At 40.4% G+C, this 26,837-nt stretch overlaps 1 protein-coding gene across 9 annotated transcripts in view; it reads right to left on the reverse strand.

Moving 5' to 3' along the window:
* KATNIP (katanin interacting protein) overlaps positions 1-26,837 on the reverse strand; it is a 60,687-nt gene that overhangs the window by 25,287 nt on the left and 8,563 nt on the right. For 5 of the 9 annotated variants that reach the window (XM_026796475.2, XM_074552823.1, XM_026796476.2 and 2 more), the window contains exons 6-16: positions 25,712-25,852; positions 23,452-23,716; positions 22,033-22,182; positions 19,825-19,988; positions 18,670-18,782; positions 18,138-18,258; positions 17,544-17,750; positions 13,478-13,618; positions 7,735-8,623; positions 2,798-3,526; positions 1,832-2,040 (exon numbers count right to left, since the gene is read on the reverse strand). In XM_026796475.2, coding sequence (XP_026652276.2) covers positions 1,832-2,040; positions 2,798-3,526; positions 7,735-8,623; positions 13,478-13,618; positions 17,544-17,750; positions 18,138-18,258; positions 18,670-18,782; positions 19,825-19,988; positions 22,033-22,182; positions 23,452-23,716; positions 25,712-25,852 — 3,129 coding nt within the window. The remainder of the gene's footprint in view (positions 1-1,831; positions 2,041-2,797; positions 3,527-7,734; positions 8,624-13,477; positions 13,619-17,543; positions 17,751-18,137; positions 18,259-18,669; positions 18,783-19,824; positions 19,989-22,032; positions 22,183-23,451; positions 23,717-25,711; positions 25,853-26,837) is intronic. The other 4 variants (XM_074552826.1, XM_074552824.1, XM_014270647.3 and 1 more) reach the window with 2 other exon arrangements.

Below are 26,837 nucleotides of genomic sequence, written 5' to 3' on the forward strand. Positions count from 1 at the left end.
AAAGTGCACGTGGGTTCAAAAAGCTGGTGGATGAATTAATGCAATAAAAATCAGTGGCAGGATATTAAACACAGAGGTTAAGTTAAAAAGTCCTTGTGAGACACATTTCTGAGGGCTGAATGAGTGTTTCAGAGAAAGAGTACTCTGTGTTTGTGCTGCTCTTTCTTGCTCTCTCAGCAGCCACTGCTGGCCCCAGAGTTGAATCAAGTGCAGTGGCCACAGGTCTGATCTGTTATAAAATCAACATGTTAAGGATTCCTGAATTCATGGACAGACAGATGGCCATGGATAACACACTGACAGAAAAGCAACACACTTTTGTAAGAGCTTTTGGAAAGTTTTTAGTAAAACCCACCATTTCATCTACTGAATGTGCAACAGGGAATGAATGTAAAGGGGAATGAACAACAGCAGGGCTGCTCAAACTGGTCAATACTGGTCTGACAAGGTTAGGCTGGGGAAGACAAATTGTGCAGTGGATCTGTATCATTCTGGTAGCATAAACATCCCCCTACAGAAATCCTGGTGGTACCAGCAAACACCCAGTGACAGGGAGATCAATGGCTCAGTCACAACAGCAGTGTTATTCCTCTGCTGATGCAGCAGTTTCAGAGGTACAGCAGGGTGTGTGGAGGGCATCAGAGCTGAGCAGCAAAATGAAAAAAGCAGGGCCTGTGTCTGAGCAAGGACCTGATAGCCCAGGGCCAGGCTTCTGCCATGGGAGAGGTCCTGGTGAATGCTCACAATAAACAGGTGATCAGGGAAAGAAAGGTCAGCTTCAGTTTGTCTTCATGAAACTCTGCACTGTGCAAAGCTCCGAGCAATTTCAGCAACTGCATGTAAAGCTGGGATCGAAATTCCTGCAGAAGTGCAAGGGTTAAAGCCACTGACTCTGGTCTTAACAGCGAGATCAAATTCCAACAGCACTGGATCTCCTTTTGTCTTGTGAGCCACAAGAAAAAGAGGACAAGACAGAAGGGGAAGGTTTGGCAGCCACAGGAGGTTCATTAGGAACCACAAATCTTGGCTGGAGCAGCTGGAATTTGGATTGATTTTGGATCTCCTGACACACCCACAAGTAAGAGTGTGAACCCTAGAAAAAGACAAGCTCACTGAGGGTGCTCAGGAAGAGTCTGAGAAAGTAGAAAATTTTAAGGAAAACAGGTAAAAAATGCCACACACCATCTAGAGAAAATCCTGTGGGATCTGGACTGCTGGGCTGGGATGGCAAAAGGCAAGAAAGAGCTCAAGTGCTTGGAAATACAGCCTTCCTTCAAGGAGGGAAATGCCTTCTGCATGGACTAGAAAAGAAGAGGTTTTATGATGCAAAATGCACCCAAAGCTGTGATTATGCTAGTCAAAAAAAAAATAAATAAAAAGAGGAAAAATAAGGGGAGGGTTGAGAGAAAGAGATCCTTCTTGTTTAACATCCTTAATTTGTGGAGGAAAAAACCAACAATATAGAAAATATGGAAAAACCTTTGGTTTGGAGTGCCAGGGAGCACAGCTACTCATGACAGGAGTAACTGTGTGGGAAAAATCACTGACAGACCAGAAACCTTCAGGAGTACCCAAATCATAAAGAACTCCCCCTAGTCCCTCTCCAAGTAATAAAGAAATAAGCTTATTAATTAATCAGGGAAACCACAACTTGGAGGACCTTTAGGGCTACAAAAAATAGCATAAATTATTGATATGGTGAAAAAATATCTTTAAAACAGTAATAATTGTGTTAGTTCTTCTGCAGTTTTATTCCAGCCTGGAAATGTGGCTATTACTTCCATATTTCAAACAGACATTTACAGAGAGTTTTATACATAGAGGCCCCCACCTGTTGCTCCTCTGTTCTCAACCCTGCTTGTGTAAAAGGTCTCTCATCTCCCTCCCTGTCTGCAGTTGTTGGCCTCTTCAGCTCTTCCTCATATCTCAGGGAGCTGGAATCTCCCATTTCTCCATCATATGTCTCATCATAGTAGTAAATGGCTTCAAGAATATCATCATCAGTAGTGAACAATATGGTGTCCCCAAAGTGCTCTGGAGCTGAAGGCAACACACAGAATTAAATGGAGAAATAATGCAAAAAGAAAATAATGAGAAAAATTATTTTTGGCCCTTCTTTGCTTTTAATTTGCAGCAGTGTTTAAAGATAATATATGGCCAATTGATATTGACTATATCTATAATTAATGTTTCATTCTCAAACTTATACTGCACAATGCAAAATTAGAGAATTCAGAGGGAAAATTAGAGAATTTCAATTCTCTAATGGATTCTCTAACACCCTGCTGGAAACTCCTGTCAAAGGACCATGAACTGCTCCTGAAGCTTTTGGGCTACTCAGAAACTCTCTGGACGATTTCTCTAATGGTCATTCATTTCAATGGAAATTCCATTTCTCTAATGGAAAATTAGAGAATTCACTAGAGAATTCAGTCAGATTTCAGATACATAGAAAAGCAAATGGGGAGAAAAGCTTCCCAATCACCTTTTCCAAAAGACCATGTAAGTGAAAACAAGCAAAAAGCTGCAACTTTGAAATTTCTAGTGCCTATCTGATGGGATTGAAACACAGACTGGTTGCTAAAACATAGTAAAAATGGAGATTAGCTCTGCATGCTGCTAAAATCCCCAGTATCAGTGAAGAATGCATTAATGGGCTTTGCATTATGCTTTTAAATTAAACACCAAACAAAGTGCCAGCTTGCTTTGAAGTGGAAAATGATAACAAACAAGCTAAATGTATTTTGCTTGTATTGTACTGTTGTTTCCACAAGGAAAATCAGAAATGATAGCCTACCTCCAGACAAGGTTCCTGAGGCTTTGGCAATCTCTCCTTTGAAGATGCACTGCTCATCCAGCACCATGATGATGTCTTTCACACCTCTGAAGGAGTGGATTCGGGATTTGTTGTAATTCCAGATCCTAATCATGGCTACCTGACAGGAATCCACAAAGTCAATGAAGACAAAGTGAGCTTTTCCAGGGGTGAATGGTGCCAGCCAGAGGTGCATATCATCCTGGGTCCGATTCACCCCATCTATCAGGTTGGTTACCACCCTGGGATCATTTCCATAAGCTGGCAAAATATTTATGTCAGGTGGTTCAGCTGCTATTTTTGCAATCTGAACAGGCTCTCCTTTAGAACTAAAAATTTCAATTCCATTAAGACCAACATAATGTCTGTCTCCCCACGTTGTTCGGATGTCTATCACCAAGTGCTGCCCATAAGGTAAAACTGGGATTTTAAAATCACTTCCATCCTGGATCTCCACAGAATTTTCTTCCTCTTGCTTCTTTGGGAGTGTTTGTAGTCCCTCTTTTCTCTGATTTTCTCCAGGCCGGTTGATTTTCTGCTGATGGAGGAACTCATCAAAAATATCCCCTTGAAAATCCATGTTTGAGATCCGACCACGGTGGGAATAATTAAATTTCACCAAGGAGTTCCAGGACTCCTGCAGAGTGTGTTCTTGCTCAGTGCACCACTTCATTCTAGAGGTTGCTACGTCCTTGATGGGAATATCTTCATCTGAAAACAACATTACAAAGGCATTTAATGTACAAACAGGGAGTAAACCACTCCAACATTGACTTTGCAGAATGATGCTGTGTCCCTCACTGGGAAATTCTCTGACTGCAGCACTTTTATTTTGCATTTCTGTCACAAAGACTACATGTCCCAGTTCCCCCTCCCCACTCAAACACAATGAACAAAATCACTTTTACCTATGGAGGAGCAGAACTCCTGCCATGGTACAAACTGCAACTAAGTTTGAGGCTCAGCCCTTAAAGAAATTGAGAATTTTGCTCAGTGATACATATTGTGTGGCTGTCACAAGAGTTTAAATCATCCCTCTGCATTTCTGCAGGTCTTTCATACAGCTGGAAATGGCTGAACTGGTGCATGTAAAGCATTACAAAGAAAAGCTGGTTCTTCCTCACAAAATGAGCCACAGATCTATAAAGAAAAGTGGTGGGAAAAGGAGTAGGTTCAGCAGACAGAGAGGATGAGGTGAGCACTGCATTCTAGGCAGGTAATGTCCAAATATTTTTCCTATTTTTCAGCACATGTGAGATGTAGAAAGAGAATAATTACAAGATATACAATGGGAATGCAACAATGGGAGGGCAGCAAATCAGAGGGACCCAGTGGGAGCAAAGCATCTTCTCCTTGTGGCTGCACTGGGGAACTGCTTCATTTCCATCTCAAAACAATTAAGAACAGATAATAACCAAGGTTTTCAATAAAGTAGTCACTCATGTATTTTCTTCAAATAAATGAAGAAAAGGAAGTGGAGTACTGAACAATTACAGGCCCGTGGGCCAGATTTTACTTCTGTACAGTGTCCTTGGGTGGATACTAAAACAAATGGTTATCAAGAATAAATGCCAATTGCTGTGAAATGCAAAACAAAATTTTCCCAAAAGACTGCTCAAGACTAACTTTTAACTGTGTTTTTGGAAATACTGGAAAGAGGCAATGTTCCTAATCTATCTATGGCAAATAACCACTTACAGTGGGGACACGTGAGATAAAATTAAGAATTTCAAAGCAGATGGGAAACTACCTGGAAAAGGGTTGTCTTGCAGAATGAAAGGCTGGAGACCAACCTGGCACTCCTCCTTACACCACAAGGAAAAGGCACACATGAAGGAAAGGTTCATATTTCAGAGAATATCAGACAATTTTAAGTCACTTTCTTGCTCACACCACTACCAAGAGGTGGCTGATCCCCAACAATACTCACAAGTCACCTGGACAAGGCATTGTACAAATATTTACCCCTTGAAAATGTCAAAGCTTGAAAATTTTGGGATGAGCAGAGTACAGAGGAGTATTTACCATCCACTGACTTTCCTAGTTTGGGAGAGTTTTTCCCATTTCTTTACAAATATGAAATACTTTCAACAGTCCAGAGGTTACAATCCTGAACCCCTTCTAGGGCAGTGCAACGGGAATTTAAAAGGTTTGTGAGCTACTTTAAGGAGTGGTAACAAGAGAAGTGGAGCTCTCAAAGGAAAGCAGATGTGGCCTAAAAGCAGACAGCAATGGCTGAAGGTTTATAGGGTGTGGCTTTTTCTATTTTTTTTATTGTATTTATATTCTTTAAGAATATAAAATGCATTATTTATTAATGACACCTCAAACATCCAACTTTTTTGTGGGTTCAGGAGTGTCTTGAACCTCCAATTCAGCTTCTGATGGTCACACATAGAACTTTAGAAAACTACATTTTGGGACAAGACTACACAGAAAAAAGCACCTTTCTTCTCCCTCTGTTGTGTTAATCTCTTTTTTTGCTCCCTGCAGTTATAAACAGCAATCATATTTCCATGCTGCAATCACATGCTTCATTTCCCAAATCATTCTAAAAGCTCTCCTCTGTATCTGTTCCACTTGGTAATCAGCTTTCCTGAAAATGGATGATCAGAGCTGCAGTTTTCCAAGTGAGGTCTCTCACAAGTGCCTGTGTGGAGATATTGAGGTTTCCCAAGTAGCCAAAATGCCTCTGCTGATCCATCCTGGGAGTGCACTGCTCCAATCACTGCTCACCCCAGCATTTCACTCAATCTGCCATCAGCTACTCAACCATGAGTCTTCTCTTCCTCGGTCATTTGCAATTGATGATTACTCAGCTTACAACTTAATTTTTGGTTATTAGTCCCTAGATGAGCCTGCAAGCATTCTACTGAATTGCATTCCATTGCTCCAGTCCTCAAGTTCATCGTTCTGTGCAGTTCTTCAATCTCCTTAACTCATAATAAACCAAATTATATGTTATTTGCAAATTTTATCAGCGTACTCCCACCATTTCCTTTGCACATTAAACTGGTTATCAAAGAAAAATTGATGTTTTTACAGCAACATTAACTCCAGCCAAGCCTGTACGTGCTGTTACTAATTCCTGTTGTTCTTGTGAAGCATTTAGTGACCAAAGCCATGCTGTGACATCCACAGGAGCCTCTGAGCCTTCCCTTTGTCCCACCCTCCACTGCCCTTCTCTTAGCCCCAGGCCAATTAAAATCCAGCCCTCTCAGGGAAATATTTTAAAGGTTTTCCTGTTGTTAAAGCTCTCTCAGCTCCATTTGAAGATGGCTTTACCCTGCACACACAGCAGAGAGAACAAAAGCTGCAGGGACTAAAACACATCAGGAGCTTAAAGCACCACAGGACAACCTGCTCTGAGCAAAATCAGAGAAAATTTACATTGAAAAATTATAACCCTCATCTTGTAGTTTGCATTGAAATTCCTAATTTATCTCCATTTTCACAACTGAACAGAACTTCTCAAGGTGGGATTTATTTACAGTTTTAACAACATGAAAGTTTTCATGTAACAGATACTGTGAAATGTGTGAAACAGTAAATGGGGCTGCAGGGAGTGGAGTGGGTGAAGGGCAGGTGGCACCTATTCCAAACTCCTCTGTTCTTCTCTTCTTCGAGGTATAACTTCAGACACACTGATGAAATTGCTGTTTTCTCCACAGAGGGTCAGACAAGGAAAAATTCAGACATTCTAAGTTTAGAAAGAACCATTTTACCTTTGTCTGAAAAAGCCCTGCAGTACCAGCTGTAGAATTTGAACTGACACTCCTTCATTTAGGTGAATTTGCTGTCCCTTGTCACCCTTACTTGCATGTAAACACCCAAATTCAATATACAGCAAGATACATTTTTATGTAAATTGTTCTGATGTTCAATCACTCTCAAAATTTCAATTTGCAGCTTTGTAACATCTTATTCCAATTCTCTGGGTCTTGTTGTTCTTGTATTAAATCTTCATTTGAGACAAGATACCGAATGCTGAGGGATTACAGAATGCCAAGGAAGGAGCATGAAGGGTCCAAAACCCAGGAGTCAGAGTGACATGGCTTGAAACTGAAAATGGAAGACAAACATATACCCCAAGCAAAGGCAAATTGGGTGAAAGAGAGCCAAAGGAGAGCTTGTGGGTAAGAAATTCTACTTTTCTGTTATTTACACTTGTTAAAGACAAAAATATCTCATACCCTGAAAAATTCCTAGCCATGGATTGCCAGATGTTGGGATAAAGGGGAGCTTGGGAAGTTCTCCTGCTGTTCCCTGGGGACACACAGCTGGTCCTGCCAGAGGCAGAACACAACTGCACAAAGCTGGATCCACCTCCAGCAGGAGGTCTGGGGAAGGAGGACAAGGATAATCAACAGCACAGAGCAGACAACAGCTAATTTATTAGAAAACTCTTCACAAATAAGCCAGATGTCTGAGGGAGAGGTTTATAAAATTATGAGAGGAGAAGAAAAATAAGGGTAATTTTCCATTCACTCTGAATAAATATATTGAGCATCTATTCTTACCAAGAAAGACACAAAGCTACTACACAAATAAACTCTGCAAATTTGGGATGTAATCTTCTTTATCTCTCTGCAGATTTTAATTGATATTAGCAAACATTTGCTGTCTACAGGACTGTCAATTTTTAGAATGTAATTTACTGAAATTTCATCTTCCAGCTGCTCCAAATAAATTAAAAGCCCCTAAATCAGAATGTAAATTTTTCTGAAGAGTGTTTCATATCAGGTGTAGGAGACAGACTGAGTATTCTCATGAGGAAAATATCACAAATAGCCAAAGTAATATTCCCTGTCTAAACTTCCAGGAGTCTCAAGAAGTCCCTTTCACCTAAAATGAGTTTGTGTCTCTGCAAAATGGAGAACACATCAGCCTTGGACTAAGGCTGCTATTGTGACTCTTACCTTTGAGAGCAGAATCATCTTCTCCAAGATTTGTAGTGTTTAATCCCAGCTTTTTACCACACATGACACTTCTCCTTCCACTCACAGGGTACTGCAAGCTGCAGTTTTTGTTAGAAAAGGAGTCAAAAATGTCCAAGTCCACATCAGCATCCTTTCTGGTCAGCGTTTGTGATCTCCCATCTCCAGTTGCATTTCTACTATTGGGTCTTCCCAGTTCATGCCTCTGACATTTGACATCCTCATTTATCAGATCTGAGAAGTTTTTCATGATTTCATCTGGCTGTGTTTGAAATCTTGAGTTGAAATTCTGGTCTGTAGCAAGCCAAGGAGGCTTCTGCCTACTGGGAGTGTCTTGATTGTTCTGTGCTACCTGGGAAGATGACTGCAACCAAGAAGGAATTGCACCTGCAGAATCAGTCAGTTTTCTTCCTGTTAACCTTTCCATTTGCTCACTCAAACAAAGCTCATCATCAGACTGAACGTGCTCTGCAACTGCTGCTTCCTCCTCTTTGGCATCTTTTATACAAACCTGAGATGGGGGCACTTTTAGATCATCCTCTAACTGTGATAAATTTTTCTTTGTAAAGCTGATTGAGTTCATCTTAGGCTCAAGAAGATTTTCTTCTGGCAGAGCTGTCCAGTTCAGTGAAGCACTGTTTGATTCTGAGCATTTTAAAAGTAGGTCTGCTTTCTTGTCTGGAGCTGCAGGTGCATTTCCTTCCTTCCTCTCAGCTGAGGGAGAGGCTGAGCTATCTGGCTTGTGATCTGTGAGGTCAATTGTGGTGCTCTGGTCAGCAAGGAGATCTCCAGAGCCTCTCTCTAATTCACCATCAAACACAAGGTTCTCATCAACATACAACTTCACCTTCTTTGCTCCAACATCAAGGTCCTACAAAAATAAAGGTAGGAAGATTTCAGTCAAGCTTTTAAGCATTAGATATCACAGCTCTGGGACTCTGACATTTGAACACTTAATCAATAGACAGATGAAAACAATTAAACCCTGTGTCAGTATGTGCTTTTGACTGCTTTTTAATCTAAAGCTGAAATGACTAAGAAACACGGTGTAATAGATAAGATTTTTTTAAAGGACAGGAAACCCTGCTAGACACTGCTATCACTTTGTCTGACAAGGTTTGATTATTTAGAAAAGCTTGAGGGGAAAAGCCCAGATTAAGTACAATTATATTTGATCAGGATATAAATTCCAGAGGCACATTTTGCTTTTCATCCCTAAGATTCAGCACTTTCACGACATGTTCCACAGTGAACAACCACCCAGATCAAAGCCACCAGAGTTAAAAAGAGTTAGAGAGTTACAGAAATGCCAGAAAAAAAAATCATCCAGTCCCTCTCTGAAGAATATAAAATAACCTACACCATTGTGAGGAAATCTGGTTTTAACAGTTTTCAACTAATCTGCCTTGATAGCCTATTCCAACACTTAACTAGCCTTTAAACAGCAGGCCTTCATCTCAGACACAATTCTGCCACTCACAACTTCATCTCTATGTTCTCCTTCTCTGTGGCACTCACCAATACCTGGGGTTTTTTTATTCCATTGAAGTTAGAACTAATGTTCTTTCTGTTCTCTTTGCCATTTCAATATAACCTTTTCTCCCTCTTGACAAAAATACCATTATCTTCAAAGAAAATACAGAAGATGAGACACAATCCATCTCCATTCTGTTCTCTAACTTGTCCATCTCATGGAGTCTTTCAGAGACTCTCTGTTCTTTGCTTCTTTTTGTGAAAACTAAGAAGCTTTTTGTGAAAGTAAGAAGTTTCAGTTTCATCCCTCTTCCTCATTTTCAGCCTGTCAGTTCTCCTTGAATACTGATTTTCATTTTCCTCTGCTCCCAGACTAAACCAATCACTCCTTCCCTTCCAAGCATGAAAGTCTCTGGTTCTTCACTCCTGAACACACACTGTTTAAGCCTTACAAGTTTTTATAGCTTCCATCCTGTTGCCTTCCCAATAACAACATCTCTGAGGCCAAAAAAAAGCAATATGGATGTACCCAGAGGAAAAGCAGGGGATGCAAACATGACAAGAGAGCTACAGGTGAGGGAAGGGAGTGGGTGCAGGAATGCAGGACACATTCCTGAAAGGAAAAAGATAACCTTCCCTGAGTTCCCAGTGAGCAGCTGTAAAACCAGTTTAATTGGCCATTATGGCCTGGCTGCCTGTGGAACTCCTGTAGGATCATAAAGTGCTGCATTTCTGTGCTGATGCAGTCAGCCATAAAACAGGATAGTTTTTCCCCTTGAATGAGGACACTGCTAGATTGATCTAACAGGGGATCAGAACATTTCAATAATTACATCTATTGAAAATTACCTGCATGGCTTTGCCTGGAATTATGATTGGGAAGAGAAAGACTATCAGGATGTCCCAATAATGCTATTTTTAAAATTTTTATATGTCTAAACTGCCAATGTCCTCCTTAAATGCCAGAGATATTGAACAGTCACAGCTGAATTTAGGATAACTGGAACATTTCTCCATAATATTCCAGCCCTACTGCTGTTAGGAATACCCAGGCCTTAGTTCTGCATTTTTTACCTGGAAATAGGTATAAACTGAAGGGGACCACAGAAATACAGATGTACATTGAAAAGTATTTGTCAATGTCATCTTTTTAAATTAAAATCCACTTCTTAAGAACAGCATGTTTTGAAATGAATCCCACTGCACTCACCAGCAGAGGAGGTCAGGTAGGCAGAGAAACTCTACAAAATGAGATAGTGGAGCTCATTCTCCCTGAAAAAGCCCAAAAAGGGGTCACTCACTTCAAAAATGCTTTTCCAGTCAGTGGGAGACTGCTCTCTGATGCTTTGGAATGTCTGGGATGGGTATTTTAGGAAGCAGAAAAGGTCTGAAGTGTACCAAGATGAAGCAGCCAGGTATTTCTAGGATAACAGAGACAGACTGGACTGGGGCAGGCACTCCAAGAGCTGACAGCTCAGGAGAGCTGATGAAAATCTGCACCAAAATCCTGAGCAGACTGAGCCTCAGGGAGGAAAAAATCTGAACAGATCCCAAGAGACTCCAAGAACAAACATATGCAGGCACAAGACTAAGAACTGCTCTTTTTCATTCCCTCCCACCCCTCTCTGAGTTTCCAGTTGCTTAGTGATCTGTTCTGATGGAAAAGATTGACAGTTTAGCATCCCCAGTACCACTGCTCAGCTCTCCTCAAGCGTGAGGAGGCTGGAAAAATCCCTTCCTCAGGAGTAATCCCACCCTGTAAACAACCACTCAGTACCTCAGCCAAGGCAGGGCTTTTCCTTGCTGGAAGAGTAATTAAAAGGTCACAGTGTCTCAGAACAAACAAGTGGGTATGAGCGTTGTCAGAAAGAAAAAGATTTTGTGAAAAAAAATCTGTTTCCTTTGGATATTCCTTCCCAGCTTACACCCTCAGCTCCCCCAGGGTGTCTGCAGGGACAGTGCCTCCCAAGGAGAAAATAGAGATGGTATTTCTGGCCATTTCTGTGATATTCATGCACAAAGGACAGAGCCTAAAACCAGAGGCACTTTTCTGAGAATTCTTCCTGGACAGAGGACCTGAAATTGCTTCTGCCTGACTTTTCAGAAAAGTGTGAAAAAGAAGCAGTAGAAAAGAAGCCAATAACCAAAGAAAATACTTCTACAAAACTGACAGTGCTGGAAGAAAGCTGCTCCATCCTTACAGGCACACCAGCACTGAAAAAAAGCCCCAAGAGAATGGACAGGAACATAGGCACAGAAGGAACAAACACAGGCAACCACCTGAAGAAGAGAATTATTCAACTGGAGAGCACCTAAGACCTTAATGCATTTAGGTATTGATTCCATTCCCAGTTTTGTGAAGACATACAACACACTTTAGACTGGATCTTTCAAAAAAAGTTTTAATAGCACCATTAACCATGCAATTTCAAGGCTGTATCAAGTACTTACAAAGTGTCTGACTGTTGCAGATAAATTTGAAAAAAATTGGCTGCCCTTACACTTGTTCCCTTCCTGCAGACTAAAATTCACCTCCTTTTTTGGAGGTCTCATCTGAAGTAAATAAAGGCAAGATGAAACATCCTCTGAGACCTTTCTCGTAATTCAATGAATCAGGGAATCTATGACAATGATGTCATCTGACTTTTACAGCTTCCTTCAGACATATTTTTTTCTCCTTCCAGTCTCAAGTTCTGAAATTCAAATATACAAAAGTACCAGCCTGACTTAATTTTTGGCCTATTTTTGGAAGCAGTACTTGGACATCTCTCACTTACGTGGTTTTTGAGGGAAAGAAGGCAGTTAGAATGATTCCCAAAATCCACACAGAAATCTGGCTCTGGATTTACATTAGCGGGAAGAAAATTGTTCATTCATTGTATTGTGGGGGTTTTATACTTCTTAGACAAAACTTTCTCATGATGAATTATAGACTTAGGCAGAACTGCTTTGTATTATTCTTTCATGCTAAGGATAATGAGACATTTCTTCAGCAAGGATAAACTGCTGCATTTCCACCAAAACCCAAAGGATTATATTCCCAATGGATTTTACACATTGCCTTATTTCAGGTTATTAAAGAAGCAGAACCCTGAAACCAGACAAACATTTCTCTGTGTGTCCTGCACACAGAAATTTTTCCACCAAAATCCATAGGATTATACTCCCAATGGATTTTACACATTGCCTTCTATCAGGTTATTAAGGAAGCAGAGCCTTGAAACACAGCCAAACATTTCTGTGTGCATCCTGCATTCTATTCAGCAGGTTTGGTAACAAATCATACCATTACCTCCAAGAACAGCAGCCCTTTCGCACACTCTAATGATGATGGAACATCCTGTAGATCACATTTTAGTGAGAAAAGCTATTAAAATTCCAGGAAAAGAAATATAAATCATGTTGTAGTAAATTTGTTTTAAGCTGTCCCTTCCACGGCCATTTCCGTATGTATAAATTACCATATGTGCTTATATAAGAACATGGATGAGAGCAAAACCACAGGGATAAAGCTTCTTATTTATAATCCAGGACAGCAAATCCTCTTTGATCCAGTACCTGAGATTTTTTTTTCTTAACACTGTAGTGTACAAACAAGAATAATATTCATGGTGACATTCAAACACACAGACAAGAGACCATCTGCCATCTGCCATGATATGTCTCTCTGGTAACAGTAGATGACTGGTTTTATTATGAGCACACAGTAGTGGACTTTTTAATTGTCCCTGCCCAGGGAGGGGGGCTGGAACTGGATGATCTTAAAGGTCCTTCCAACCCAAACCATTTTATGATTCTCATTAAAGTGACAAACCCCAAACTGAGCAACAGTCAGCCTGTTTATATTTATAGACACCAGAAAACAGATATTTAAACACGTATTTATTTACATTGTGATTAAACAGCTGAAAGCCCTGAATACTGAGATGCACTTACCTTTGTATCTCTATTTCTCACCACAGTAAAGGATTAATGACAGGACGTGCAAGCCTTTTATTAGGTCTTTAGTGATCTTTAATAGCTTTGAAAACAAATGCTCATTGTGCCCACGAAAACATTATCACTACATTGTTAGCGCTTACAATTAAGACAAAAGCAAATTTCACAACAGACAGGGACACCTCACAGCTCCTGTTTCATTACAGGAAATTGTATCTACTTTTATTTCATGCTTTTAGAAAGAAGATCACACTGAATTTCCCTAGGCAAGGCAAGAGCAAATATAAAGAGGAGTTGAGAAAAGACTACTTACACTGGGAGTTGTTGTGTTGTAATTCCAAATCTTGATCTTGGATATACCAAAGTCACGTGAGCGGGTGGGATTGCGGATAACAAAGTAAAGTTGGACGGGTGGGTGGAAAGGGCACATCCAAAGGCAGCTTTCCTTGGGGAGCTAAAAACACAGACAAGCAGACTGTCACTAATGCTCCTTCTCCTGGAGCAGGTGTTTTAATTAACTCCCCACCCCCCCAGCAGCACAGGAGGCCATTAGAAAAGTAAAGGTTTCATAAAATCTGCTACGTAAAGAGCAAAACCTCAGCCTCATTTCCCAAGAGTAAATCCCATTCTCCCGCCTGCCAGACAGCTCCCAACAAGCTGGCAATGAGCTAAAGGTCAGCTGCCTGCTGTCCCAGGGAGACATCTGCACGCTCAGAGCACAGGCAGAGCAAGCCCAGTTTATTTTTATCAAATTAATCAGCTTTGCTGGCACTAGGGGGGATCACTGAGCACAATGGGCATTCTACAATCATTTCACAATTTCTTTGCTTCTGGTTCGTCCTCTAAGGAGGGGAATCTTTGAGAATTTTACTTTACTGTCTGCTTCTATTTTAATCAGGCTTTGCAGATAATCAGTTTCACTTACAGGTCTACTCCTCAGAGTTATACTGGACTCTACTCTGAAAATTTTCTAAGACATCACAGAATTCCCAACTTGAATTTACATATAACTGGCGATCAAGAGATTTTAAAGTACCAAGAAATGCTTGATTCTGGACATTGTTAAGAACTGCTATCTCTACATGTTCAGAATGTAAGAAAAGGATATCTGGCAGCTCAGAAGGAAGGAAGTTTCAGAATCAAAATGTTCAATATTAATATATTTGATGTTCAGTGTTACCCACATGCAGGTTACATACCAGTGATCTGAAAGCAGCTGATAAATTAGTTCCCCTCCTGTTCTCAGGGACACACAGGACACAGATACACACACACAAGATAACAGGCAGTCTTTTTCCACACCTTTCTCTCTGAAGTGAGTGTTTCAGTTTTTGCTGAAGGTGTTAACCACAGAGTCCTCTATCTGTGTGACTAACAATGGTTAGGATAGCACCCTGGAGCCAGCATGAATGTGATAGCTATCAGATACACTCCTCACCATGGTCCTCTCTCAATTTCTCCAGACTCTGATGGGTCTCTGCCCCAGAGCCTCTCAAAAAGCTTTGGGAGATTGTTTCTGCTTTAACACCAGTTTGGAGCACCAACAGCCATAAGAGTGCCAGACAGGTTCTGTCCTTTATACTTAAAAGAAAGAAGCCTCTTGACATCAAAGAAATGAAGGACAGCCCTCAAATCACTGTGAACCCAACTCCAGGGTCAACTTCAAAGCTGCATCATGTTTTTGAAGCCATAGTTTGAATAAGAACAGTTAAAAAAACAATTTCCCAACTGCAGACAAGATCAGATAAGCAATCCATCTGCAGACCTCTCAAGGCAGGAGCTGACTGCCCAGAAATCAATAGGTTCTGGTGGGTACTGAGAGCCACAGGTGCCTCCACAGAAGGGTACCTGATTCAGCACTAAAATGCTCCTGCTTCTCACTGGCTTCTCTGTAAAACTGCACCCAATGTTCCAAAAACAGGGATTTATCAGAGCCAGGCTGTGTGTTGTGTCCTGAGTGAGAGGCAGCCATGGAGATCATTTTGTTCATCAGTGGAAATAACTGATAGGGCTGAGCTTACACAACCTCACAGGTGTTACATCCCCCATGAGGGAGCCAAAGATCTGACACTAGAAATTCAAGTCACCTTGAAGGATCCATGCCAAAACTCAAGAGACTGTGGAGGACTCTCATGTTTTATCCCAAAGAGTGATCTCATGTCTTTGCCTTCACAAGAGGTACTTGAGCCTGGGGTTATTTTCTTGGAGCTGAAAAAGCTAACCCAAAAATTCTTTGAACCATGAGGGTGAACCTGGTATGTTCAGAAGAAGAAATTGTATTTTCACTGGACCAAGGTAAAAGGGGAGAGTGAAAACCTTTAATCTTAAGATTTTGTGAGAGATTGGCACTGCTTTTTGTGGGACTGAAGGTGTAAATGATGGAGAGTAAAGGAAGCATCAAGAACTGTGAAGAGGAATGACACAGGTCTAAGGGTTCCCCAGGGGGAAGAAACACATTTGTTAGTATTTGCCTGTCCTTGTTATCCTGAGGTTTAAAAGACCTCTACATGCATATAAGAACCAAAAAGGTTTATGGAAAGCAATTTCAATAAATACCTAATCTAAGACTTATTAAATATTTTCAGAGAATCCCAGAATGGTTTGGATTGGAAGGGAACTTAAAAACCATCCAGTTCCAACCCCCTGCCATGGCAGGGACACCTCCCAGTGTCCCAGGCTGCTCCCAGCCCTGCCCAGCCTGGCCTCGGGCACTGCCAGGGATCCAGGGGCAGCCCCAGCTGCTCTGGGCACCCTGTGCCAGGGCCTGCCCACCCTCACAGTAAATTCCTTCCCTTTATCTAATCTAAAAAGTTGAGAGCACCAGATATTCTGCCAAGCATTTTTTTTCTTTTACAGTACATCACAAAATACAAGGAAGGAAGCAGTTTAAGTGCTCTTCTTAAAAGTCTGCAAGGGTAATAAATAAACTAATAAAATAAAATCCCTCATCTTCAATAAGAGTATTCTCAAAGACAAAAGTACATCTAAATGATCAAAGATGGAAGTGTTTTAAGCATGGTAAAATGAGTTTTCCACACAATAAGTTTTTATTTCAAGTTTTTGTTCTGTTGAAAATGTTCATTGCTTGAAGATTGATTAATTTACTGGGTTTTTAATGCACCCTGAAGCTTTCCTGTATGATCTGAAATGTGCACAAACTGGAAGTGCTGCTCTGCCTTCTGAAGGAATCTGCAGTTCAGGCACCCCATACCCACAGCCTAAGAGCAAATTCCCTGCCCAGACTGCATCTGGGATGCAGCCTCAAGAGAGGAGATTACAGAGTCACAAATCAAGGGAATATATTAATCAATGCAATATAAAAGCTCATTTCTTAAGAATAATGAGATTTATAAATGTATGAGTAATACTGAGAGTAACAGGTTCATAATGGCTTAATGAATGTATTACTACATAATTTATAAATATCTAGAGAGTCTGAGAGTCACTACTACAACTACTACTACCACCACTACTACTGAGTATCACCTGCCAGCTAGCACAGCCTAAAAAGGAGAATGGGGATTTATGAGATCCCAAATACAATTCTCAGGAGAAATTAAGGAAGATGCTTCAGGTGAAAATATTTGGAAATAATACTCTATAAGGAGTTTCAACTAAATTTCAAAATACTGCATATTTGTCCTCTTTCAAATCTCATTTACCTTGAGAGCAGAAAAGCACCATTAGCATGAAATGAGCTGTAATTTATGTTTTTAATGGACTAAGTCCATCAGCATCCTCATCCACTAAAATCATACTAATTTTTTACTAGAATCCTTGCTGTACAGGCCTATGAAAAATGGCACAGAGTGAATGTGCAGCACAAATAAAACTGTGGCTGTATGGAGGGCTGTGGACATTTGCTAATTCTTTCACACCAGTCACTGTCTTTTGCCCATTGTCATTAGTGTGGGAGCCCCTCATATCTCCTCATCTTACTATCTCACACAAGAGCCATGAAAGACTTTTACCTGCCATATATTTTTCTTAATCTCTTGTTCAAAACTACCTACACAGTTTTTTATTTCCATGATTCTTCCCTAGGTAAAAAGATAACGAGGGAACAAGAGAAAACAGACACATTTTCTTTATAAATTTACTTAAATTTGAATTATCCATCTGAAAAAAACAGGAGTGAAGCTTCTGTACCTTGAGACCACAAGGATTACTCCAGTTCTAAAACAAAGTTGGAACTGAATACCAACATCTTGAATAGGAGAGTTGTTACTAAGAAGCAATATTTGTAGAGTTTTTTTAAATTATCAGATAAGTTGTTATGCAGTCAAGTTCAAAATGTTCCTGAACAAAAAACCTTTAGATAGAGTATTACAGAAATATTATATTGAGAGATTTTAATATCCAGCACTAAGCTGTCTTACATTTAAGTTGTTATTGACCAGGCAGCACAAATCCCCTGCGTTGTCAGCATTTCGAATGTCCACGTCGTGAGGAGACACAAAGATCCTCTGGTTGTGGAAATCAAAGAATTCCACCTGGCTCAGGCCCACGTTTGCTGGATTCCCCCAGTTGGAAAGAAGTTCCATGGTCACATAAATGGCATCATGTACATCCATATTGGCTGTCATCTAGACCAAAATGAAATATGGTAAAAGCAGCAGTGACCAACCAAGAAAATGTGAAAGGAAAGATTGTTCAGACTGCAAAACTGATGGGTCAGAAGAAAAAAGATTGCAAAGCCATGGCTATTTGGATGACATTCAATCAATCATTTTGGGTTACACCAATTCTGCCACACATCAACACTCTTAAAAAGCCTGAAGAGAAGGCAACTAACTCTCTGTTCTTTGTCTGATTCCTCTGTCATTCTGATGAACAGTGATAAATTCTCTTTTTGCACCCTGCCATAGGTTTATTACTTGATGTAGGGCAGAACTGAGGGATACAGCTCATTCAATGTACTTTTATTTCAGTAACACTGGGAAGCACCAATTATGGTGCACATATGCACAAACCTTCTCTCTCCACATGGAATTTACTCCAGCTTTGCCACCAGCCAGGGATCTGTCACTGTCACAGGCAGAATGGCCCCCACGCTCCACAAAGGCTTTCAGGAGTCTCTTCTTTTGTCTGAAACTACATATTCTGGGTTATCTCCTCATAATTCTGCGTTTTTAAGAAACAGTTGGTGCAAAGGTAAAGAGATGATAAGATGAACCCCACAGGAAAATGCACCCAACGCCTAATGACAACTTTTGCAGCATTCCACCTTAGATTCACAGAGTTTGGTTAAAAATCTGGGCTCCAGTTCATGGTTCTGAGGCAGTGTGAGAAGGGAATGCAGAGGTGATCTGAGGACCATAAAGTGAGATGTTGGCAGATTCTGCTCCACAGAAACTGGCCCAAGGCTGCACTGCCTGATTTGCTACTTGCAGGGTGTCTCAAGTATTTGGAGATTACCAAGTGCAGTAATTGGACTGGTGGCATTCTGAAAAATCTCTCTTAAAAAAGGAAGTTATCCTAAAGCAAATAGATATAAATATATACCTGCTTCCAAAAGGGCAGTATCTCTCCACAGCTCTGGTCACTGCAGTCCTTGTCTGGCGTTTCTCTGGAGGTTCAGCCTTTGCAGAAAGAACAGATGAAACAGAAAATGTGTCCTAAGTAAGAAAAAGATGAACATGTTCCATTCAGATTGTTCTCACCACACAGCATCAATCTGCATGTCTGGAACAAGTAAGAACTTGGGCCCAGCTCATCAGTAACTCTATAAAGAACATTTCATGGAATTGGTCTTGATTTACAATGAAAGAGCTGAGCTTGGAGCTTCATCTTCTGTGTGGAAGAAAACAGAAGCAAATTCTGAGGACTGTAAAATACACACACACAGATATATATAAATATATATATAAAATCTCATTGTGTACATTTGGTAGGATTCAGGGTTAGCCAAACCTTTGGCACAGGTCTACTAGACTTTCTCCTCCAAAACCATCAAGTCTCTTAAAATCCCCAAACCCCTCAATTCTATCAACATAAAATAATGATTTATTTTTTAAATAAAGACCTATCAGTAAGATACCCAAGAGAAAACAGAAGAAAAGTGCTGCATTCTTACAGTGCTATGGGATCTTTTTCTGACTCTACTCAACTTTTTTGTTGATTTTTCTCAACTTCCTTGCTTGTAAGTTTTTAATTGTTTTAAACATGGTTTCTGGAGCTAAGAGATGAACACACCTTGGGGCAGAAAACCCTCCCCAGCTCATCCTCAGTGAGATCCAGGAGTGTCCAGGAGAGCTCTGCTCCAAAAGCAGAGATGCACTAACAGGGGGCAGTGTCCATGTTAGAGTCCTGGAGGAAGACAGGATTTACTGGGATGGAAATCCCACTTTGCCCTGTTTCAGAAGCTTGCAGGATGGAAATGGCTCAAGTGGGCCTGCAGCTGTGCATCTGATTGTACAGACACATCATATGGCTGCTCTATCAGCTGCTCAGTGATCCCTGTAATCAAGAGGGAGCTGTGGGATGCCATCCTGAGGAAGCAGATTAAAGGAAACAACGCTTTGGAAGAATAATACAAATAAAATTACACTTAGGGGGCATCACCATTCATTCATACACAATCCTAATGTGTAAGGGATTGTAATTCATGGGGGTTCTGCTTGTTGAACAAACAGCTCTCTTTTTTTTTTTCTGCCATACCTTTTGGGGGTTGGTGGCAACTGCTTGCCTTTGCAGATCTCCCTGCAAGAATTCATTCTCAATCTGCACTGCTTGAACAACAGCTGAAACAGAGAACTCAGGATCCTTCTCACACACATTCTTCCTGGTTATTGAAAGGGAGGTTTCTGGTCGACTTAAGGGCTCTGGGACCAAAAAAAAGGAAGAAATACTCATTTTTTCAGGACATACAAGTACAGAACATTCCAACATCTGAAACCTCCCATTCAGTTCCTGACAAAGGGCTTTGCAAGCATCTATAACCATCCCAAATGAAGCTGAATTCCCCTAATTTGGTTTTACGCTAAGATTCCAAGTCACATCTTCTTTAGGCAACAGTTAAAACAGCATCATAAGAAGAGGAAAACCAACAAATGAGAACCATAATTTTTATGCTTTTAGATTGCTTTGTTCTGGTATTTAGTGGAAATGCCTTGTAATAGTCCATTGAAAAGAAGTATATATAATTTAAGCACAGCAGGAATTTGTAATTGGGGTGTTCAGCTATTTTGTAGGAATCCCCAGAGACTTCTAGCAATATAAGGGGAATCAGGAGTTGCTATTTACAAGGCAAAATAAATGACCTTGTCATTTAAGCAGTCATCACAATGCCCACACGAATCCCAATCTTCCCAAACTTCATGGAGAAACAGAAACATCACAGCCTAGAAACAGGTTTGAAAGAAAGGAAATCAAATTTAATAACAGATGATGTGAGATTGGATAAAAGAGAAGCACAGTGGTTATATCTGAGGGCTTTAAAAGTCGAGGGAAGAGAAGAGACTGAAGTTGCAGAGACATTTAGAGTGAGGGGAAATAACTGAAGTGCCAGAGTGCTCTCAGTGCTGCAGGGAGGAGAGCACAGTGCAAGTAACATCAAGTCCACCTTGAAAAGACAAGAAGTTCAGGCTGAGCTGAGATTTGTGGGCATGCACTCCTTGCACATACACCCATGAAAACTTTCAACAAGCATCAGTCATCTCTGCAAAAACAGGGATGGAATAAAGACCTGCTTATTCTTCTGCACTCTATCATCCCCCTGAAATGAAATTCATTTAGGATTTATCACAGTAGTTGGACAGAAGCAGCTCCAAGCAGCACTATTATAACCTGAGAAAATGCAGCACACATCTCTGGGAATTCAAAGCAACATCTGCTTCAACAGATGGTGGGTGAGGGTCTCAGAAGCTACAAAGGGGATTTATTCTGGAGCCAAAAAGAATTAACTTCTTTTTCTCTATTTGGTTTTCTGCTAATTAAGAAACTAATTATTTTGGCTTTTCAAAACCACTGGCCTCAGTGCTTTCTTGGGACACATCTGGATTCTGTTTTTTTGAAAAGAGCAGCTTGACCACAGAGTATGGCAGGTCTGAAAACTGCACCTCAGACCTTCCAAAACTCAAGCTGATCAGACTTGTTCAGTTAAGGACTGCACTGAACTACAACTGAAGTCACAACTTCAGCCCCTACATTTGGGATCTGCTGTGTTTTGTTGGCGTTTTTCCCCAGGTAAAGACCACACCTTAGCAGAAGATATTTATAATAAGCAGCAGTGGCTTCAAATTATGTTGTCCAGTCCAAGAAAGATATTTTCCAGTATGCTCCTAGATACTGGCACATCTACCCAGCACTGCAGACTGATGTCAGTGTTCAAGGTGTAATTGAATTACAGTCCCAAGCAGCCACAGGTCTCTTTAGTCATGCTGTGAAAAACTGTGCCTTTATTGTGGTAGAGAACTCTGCATTTTGTATTGCTACAAATGTGTTGTGTTAAACTCTTCCACCAAACATCAGCTGCTGACTGGGAGAACACACATTTCCATTAAACCCACAGGGGACAGACCTCCACAAGGGAAGTGGGAAACACAGAGCAAGTACTGACCAAGGACTGAAAGGGAGAGGGAAAATCTTGTGCTGTGGAAACAAAAAGAGAAGGAAGATAGTAAAGATATGGCAGAAGATTGAAGTATACAGGCTTTTACACTTTATCACAATTTCACTGAAGCCAGAACATTCAAGGTGTTAAAAACAACAACAGAACCACAGAAAATCCCACTTTAAAAAAATACAAGGGAGTGACAGTTAAAAAATTCACATAATGACAGATGTGTGCTAAAATTGCATCTGAGCCAGAAAAGGGAAAAAGCATGAAAACTCTCCTTATTGACATCATATATTCTTATTTCTTACTAGAATACATTGCTTCATGTCTGTCCTGGTGCAGGAACACAGCAGAGAGTGGCCGAGTGCCTTTATTTTTCAGCATGCCTGGTTTGACAGGAATGTACACTTCAGCACTGTCCTTCCTTTTGGCTGAGAGAACTTGCACTGGCTTCACTTCTGCAAGATAAAAAGGAAAAAGAAATAATAAACTTTAAAGTTATGTGGAAGCAGCCAGCCCAGGAAAATTTATTGGATTTTTAATGCTAAAGTTTCGCCACTTTAATTATGTTGGCATAGTTAAAAGTGATAATTTCCATCCCTTTCACTGGCACTGTTCTGTTGATGCAGATGCACATATGGATGGCTGGCACTAACTCAAACAAAATAAAAATAGTATTATAATGTACCAAGACATCTCATCTCTGCCAGATACTTACCTGCATTACTGTCATGAAAAGCAAAAATAAAAAAGAAGTCCTGAGTTATTTCTTAACACAGTTATACCAAAGAAAATTCTTAAAATACAGACACAAATGTTATCATGTTTAGAAGTTTCAGAGGGGGAGAGGGAATAACTCTTAGAAGTACTTCACTTTTTGGTTTGGGAATTATTAATGCCTCTATTGTTTCCATCACAGCTCTCAAATTTTTCTCTGGACAGAAAGTCCTGCACTCTCCTGGAGATATTGTTCTCACTGCTCTTCCATCCCTTGATCTGTCTCTTCTTCTGCCCCTCTCCCCATTCACACCCCATTCACATCCATGATAATGAAAGGAAAACTCTTCTACTTAATTTATTCCAAGATTGTTCCTCTGAATTTATGCAATTAACTACACATTAGGGAAAGAAAAAAAAGAAAAGGAAGCAGTGAAATAAACAAAACCAAGAAACCAAAACCAATTACTGTACCAGAAACAAGCAGGGAAGGAATTCTGAGAAATACTGAAGGTAGGCTTAGGTCTGGTTTCTGCCTGAACTCTTCACCATTTGTTAAATTATCTTTGAGATTTAATGACTGGTTGTGGGTTTGGACACTGAGGCTCCAAAGGATACAGAAAGAGACAAAAAGAAGCGGCTCATGTCAATCACCTGGGACAGGTATGTGAAATAAAGGTGAGACTGGGAAGGTTTGGCTGCCTGAATTTCTGCAAAACCAGTCCAAAAATATATCTAAAGACATGGTAATTCCTTGAGATATCTTCCAGACAATCTTAGTTCAGGTGTCTAGAGGTGCAGTAACCAGGTCTGTATCTCTGCATTTGCCCAAAGAGTTCCTAATGAAGTACAAGAGGATGAGTGTCCCAAATCAGGAGATCAAACAACAGGTTTGCTGCAGGGCATGAGAACTTGAAAGGGTATGGAGTAACTCCTAATGATCAACCTTAAATGCAATTCCCTCAAAGAATGATTATGGTAAGGAAGAATTGTGCAAGACACAGACTTACTGCTTTGATCCTGGTTGAACTCCAGCACAGTTGTGGCACCAGAATCAAGGCTAGAGCATCTCCCAGCATCCTGATGTTCAGAACCTTCCTTCTGCAGGGCCCCACTGCTATCCAACTGAAGGCCTTCAAAGCCTGTAATTGCTTCCTCAGTGGGAGATGGGTCTGAAAACACATCCTCTTCAACAGAGTCATAATCATCACTAAGGGAGTCTTCTTCCATCCTCTCCTCTTCCACACTGTGCTGCAAGCTGCTTCTCAATTTCTGCTACAATATAAACACATCTGTCAGAAAAGCTCAAAATTGTGTTTTAGAATAAACCAGAGTGGCTGCCAGTTCCTCTCCAGGAGAAAGAAAAATCTTCTGAGGAACTCAGAGCCATGATGCAGCTAAAAATATTCCCATTCCTCTGTCATTTCTTGCCTCATTTGATGAGGGCTTGTAAAGAAAAATCATCCTACAACTGCTGTGCTCCTTCTCATCAGTATCCAGCAGGAACATTCTGTAGGCCAAGGAGCTTTTATGTGCAAAACCAATTTTTAGGAGTAAGTTACAAAAAGCAAGTAAGGGGGAGAGCAAAGGCACATATTTGTGCAGTCTCACAGTTGTGCTTTGCTGTTTGAGGAGTAGCTGCAAACCACAATTTCCAAATGCCTTCACAAGACTGTCAAGCTCATGTAGCAGCAACTCCTTTTTAAGCACATGATAGATGATAACAGTCCTGCCTTGTACACATCTGTACTTCAAAAACCAGCAGAAAAGAGTTGGGCTCTGATGGGCTAAGCTCCCAGCTTGCACTGAGTTTTTTGAAGTGGACACACTCTAACAGGATTTTATGCAAAAAATAACCTATTTTGAAATTTACTGTGGAAAAAAAACTGCCCTGCCTCTCCCATCTCACACCACAAACAGCACAGATGATGCTGGAGAGCTGTGGGTTTTCATGAATGCAAAAGGAAAAGACTTTGTGTCTCTTAAATGCTTTTTTATTTCCCCCTGCTTTGTTGGTATTAAGAGTTTTGAGATAAATATAGGTAAGCAAACTGTATAAAATGAAAACCTGAAGGTACCTTAGGTACAAATGAACTGTGACAGTCTATATTCAGTTTGCAATGAAAGCTTCAAGCTCCTACAGATTATACCTGTTAGGAAATCCATGTTGACAGAAATATATTACAAAGAGCAGACAAAGTCAGCCTCAAAAGAGGGTTTATAAGCAACCTGAGCCTTGATATTGAGCATGTCTTTAAGACAGTCAAAACTAATATTTCCAGCTCTTTGACAGGAAATTGTACAAGTCTCTTTTCCTTTGAAACCTCTGCATCTGCATTGTAACAAGACATTAAAAAAACACATTATAGCCCCAGCAAAATCAAAATTATTTCCATCTTGACTAAAAAGAAAAGGGGAGTTGTTTTGAAATTATTAGCTTCCTATTAAAAACACATAAAAGACATAAATATTCATCAGTGTAAACAAATTACCAGTTTGTAGAGCAAAAAATAATCATCAAGGCAAAATATAGAAATGAGAGAAACATGCAAGCTAGGAAAATATGCTTGGGAATTTTGTCTGATGTCAGTGGTAAGATCTGTTAACAGTTTCATATACAGATGCTACTCCACTATGCAGAAAAGCTTTATTTATGTCATTAATTGCTTAGGCAGAAAAACATTCATAAATTTTTGTTCATTGATTAGTTTTCTTTCACATTTGTGAAGTGTGCTAGAACAAACTGCAATTAGTGATCAAATGGAAGGCTGCACAGTCAATACAACAACAATCCTTGATGCAAAGCAACTGCATTGATTAGAACATTTTCAAACAGTCTGATTTTTGTTAGGTAAAATAATGACATGCAACAATTTTAGCTTATTTAAAGACTACCTTAAAGGCACCAAGAGCTGTTGTTTCAGCTTTTTCTAACCTGGTACCCAGGAGTGATGTTCACTTGCACAACCATTAACTGAACTGAAAGAGGCTCCTTGCAGGAAATATCTCAATTCAACCCAACAGAGACAATATTCCCCCTCCTAAGAATAAGGTTTAACATTTTGTAGTGTTTCTGATTGAGACTTGATTTTCTCAAGCAGCTTTACTTTTCTTTTTTTTTTTTCCTTCTTTTAGTCACATTTCATCAAAGCAAAATTCTCTAATGAAGACACCACAATAGAGGGGTTTGGGTGCTGAGGCTGATCCCTGGGCATGATCACATTTCAAATGACACTGCCATGAACAACAGAAAACAGCTGCCAACTGTACCTGGGAGAGAGGACCATTATCATCATCGTCACTGCTGCTCTCCACATTCAGGCTTTCATAAGGTTCAAAATCTTCAGAGTACTCTGGAGATGGGTCAATGTAGAGTTTACCCCCTTCTTCTGTTTTAATTGCCACAGTTTTCTGTCAGAAGAAGCATTCAAAGAAATCAGATTTCTTCTGTGTATCAGCAGTACAAGAAGAGTAACCATCACACTTTATATAACAACAGCATGATCAAGCACTGCTTTTCTCCTCTGATCCACAGAAGGTTTCTGTCCTCCCTGAGCTCATCTTTGGGCCCCTGAATTATGGTTTATCAGCCCTGGTCAAACTCCCCTCCTGCTGCTGCTGAGCCCAGAGAGGGCAGGGATATCAAACCTTGCTCTCTGTTGTTCCTACACCCCTCTAGCATTTTCTTAGTGCCGGGGCAAAGATGTCCCAGAGGGAATATCCTCAGATAACTTGATGAATTCTATCAATGATTCCATCTTCCCCCCTCACAGCATCCCTCAGCACAGCCCAAGTTTGACAGGTTTGGCCAGGAATTGCTGGGTCCTCTAGATATCCAAAAAATCCCCATGGAAAATCACTGGGAAAGGAAACTCTCAGTCTGTGGTTGCACTTTTCCCTAGCTAAATAATTCCAGTTGTTTATAAGGATATAATAACTCCTATCCTCCCATCCAACTGGATAAAAGACTTAAGGAATCATCCTAAGCTAGTCCCAAGTAGCAACCAGGTTTTAGTACAGTGCCACACATCTGGCAAATTCAGCAAAGAAGTCCTGACAGGCCATAATGGAAGCTGAGAAAATGAATTCAACTAAGCAGTAAGAGTGGTAAACGAAGTAATGCAGCCTTCAAGCTTGAATGTGAAGTATTTTCTGAAAGAAAAGAAAACCTGCACAGCACAAACACTTATCCACAGTGCCAAAGACCTCTGATCCCATCACTCAAGCACAGACTGAACATCCAGCCAGGCCAATGGCTAATCAAGCAGTGTAATTACTTGGGTGACATGTCTCCATTGTTCTGAATTCCCATTTATTGTTTTAATTAAGTCCTTGACAGGTTAACTCAGATCCTTCTTTAGGCTAAAAGAAAATAGGTTTCTCTTCTGAGACTTCT

Source organism: Zonotrichia albicollis, chromosome 16, assembly GCF_047830755.1.
Source record: "Zonotrichia albicollis isolate bZonAlb1 chromosome 16, bZonAlb1.hap1, whole genome shotgun sequence".
NCBI classification, from domain to species: Eukaryota; Metazoa; Chordata; class Aves; order Passeriformes; family Passerellidae; genus Zonotrichia; species Zonotrichia albicollis.